This window comes from Aureococcus anophagefferens, assembly GCF_000186865.1.
Source record: "Aureococcus anophagefferens unplaced genomic scaffold AURANscaffold_72, whole genome shotgun sequence".
Taxonomy (NCBI): domain Eukaryota; class Pelagophyceae; order Pelagomonadales; family Pelagomonadaceae; genus Aureococcus; species Aureococcus anophagefferens.
In genome coordinates, this window is record NW_008705623.1 from 72,958 (window position 1) to 75,045 (window position 2,088).

At 70.3% G+C, this 2,088-nt stretch overlaps 1 protein-coding gene across 1 annotated transcript; it reads right to left on the bottom strand.

The window, feature by feature from the left end:
- Nucleotides 1–1,232: 1,232 nt before the first annotated feature.
- AURANDRAFT_60369 (hypothetical protein) lies at nucleotides 1,233–1,856 on the bottom strand (the record flags this gene model as incomplete). Its single annotated transcript, XM_009043832.1, has 1 exon — nucleotides 1,233–1,856. The coding sequence occupies one exon, from the start codon at nucleotides 1,844–1,846 to the stop codon at nucleotides 1,499–1,501; it is 348 nt and encodes a 115-aa protein (XP_009042080.1).
- Nucleotides 1,857–2,088: the final 232 nt, after the last annotated feature.

A 2,088-nucleotide genomic window follows, 5' to 3' on the forward strand; every position in this document is an offset into this window, starting at 1 on the left:
TCCTGTCCAAGGACCCGGCCGCGGGCGACGCCTGGGCCGCGCGGCTCCTCGGCGAGTTCGACGTCGACCCCGGCGACGACGCGCACCTCGTGCCCGTCGTGCCCTCGGAGTTCGCGCGCGCCGTCGCCGAGGCGACGCGGGGCGTCGACGCCCTGTCCCCGGGCGAGGCCATCGGCGCGAAGCGGCTCAAGGTTATCGTCGCGGCGCGCATGGCCGGCGCGTTCGACGCGGCGGACCCGACGCACTGCTACTCGTCGTTCCACGGCGCGAGCCCGGCGACGGAGGCGCTCCGCGTCAAGGCCGACGACTGCGACGTCGCGCTCGTGCACTGGCCGCGCCGCGGCGACGCCCCGCGGCTCGGGGGCGCCTACGCGGCGACGCGCGGCGGCCTCGTCGGCGTCGCCGAGAAGCGCGGCGCCGCGCTCGTCCGCTTCGTCGCGGCGCGGCCGGACGGGGCGCCGGGCCACGAGCCGTCGCACGCGAAGCTCGTCGCGCGCGCGGGCCGCGGCGGCCGCGGCTTCGTCTACGTCGGCAGCGCGAACCTCTCGGCTCCGGGGTGGCGCCGCGGCGGCTTCCAGCTCGGCGTCGTCCTCACGAACGTCCAGCTCGGGACCCTGCCGCTCCCCTTCGCCGTCCTCGGCGCGGACGGCGAGCCGCGCGGGGCGGGCGCCTTCGAGGCCCTGAGCCCCGACGACGCCTGGCTCCCGAGGCGGGAGCGCGGCGGCCCGAGCGGACGCCGCGCGCGAGAGTGCACCGTTCAGGCGAGTCGACCCAGAGACCAGAACGACTCGGCCGCGCTCGACCTCGAGGGGCTGCCGCCGATGGACTGGAAGCAGGTCAAGGACCTCTGCCACGGCCACGACGCGAGCGTCCGCCTCGGCCGCGTCCCGCAGCCCGTCGGCGGCCGCTGCCGCGTGCCCTTCGACGCGCGCGAGCACGCCGTCGCCGCGCGCGACCGCATCAACGGCGACGCGTCGGGCGTGCGCGCGACGCTGGTCTAGGCCGATGATACGTCTCTCATTGATGCGCGACGCGTGAGGCGACGACCCGACGACGTCCTAGAGGCGGTCCCGACCTGGAGCGCTCGACGCATGGGTGCGTAAGCGTGCGCACATAGATATAAACGACGGAGTGTTTTTTAGATTGATACGGGAGCGGAAGGGGAGAAGAGGGGGGCAGGTGGAGCGCGTATGGCGGCGGAGTCGCGGTCGATGCGAACAAGTCGGCGAACCCCGGCTCGAACGCGTCGCCCCGGCCGCGCGGCGACCGGACGCGCTCGCGCGGGCGAACGCGATGGCCCGCACCTCCTCTCGGGGCGCGGGGGGGGCGCGCGCGGCGCCGCCCACCCGCCTGGGCCGTCGCGAGCGCGTCGAGCCGTCGGGAAGTCTTCCGTCGAGAGGGTGGTGTTCGAAAACACCGGTGTGGTTGTGGGTGGTGACCGACGCGACGGCGTCGCTCCCCCGAGGAGGGGCGACGGTCGCGGTCGCCGAGTTCGCGCTTAGGACGAGAACTTGGTGACGGCCTTGGTGCCCTCGGAGACGGCGTGCTTGGAGAGCTCGCCGGGGAGCATGAGGCGGACCGCGGTCTGGATCTCGCGGGACGAGAGCGTCGCCTTCTTGGAGAAGCGGCAGAGCTTGGAGGCCTCGAGGGCGATGCGCTCGAAGATGTCGTTGATGAACGAGTTCATGATCGACATGCCCTTCTTGGAGATGCCCGTGTCGGGGTGCACCTGCTTGAGCACGCGGTAGATGTACGTGGAGTACGACTCGACGCGCGTCTTCTTCTTCTTGCCGCCGGCGGCCTTCTTGGGCGCCTTGGCGGATTTCTTGGAGGGAGTCTTGGCCATTTTGATGATTTGCGTGTGGTTTGCAAAGCTGAGAGAGGCCCAAAATTACCTCGGAGGACAAAAGATTTTTGTACTTCCGAAGTAGCGAGCCGATAAAAAGGTCAAGTTGACCTCAACCTTTTGAAATCCGGCTTGACGATTGGTCGGACGAAAAGATTTTTGTACTTCCGGTGCGGAGCGAGCCGGTCGGCCGGAGGCGATTTTGGTCGTCTCTCAGTTTACGAACCAACTCGTGCCGACCG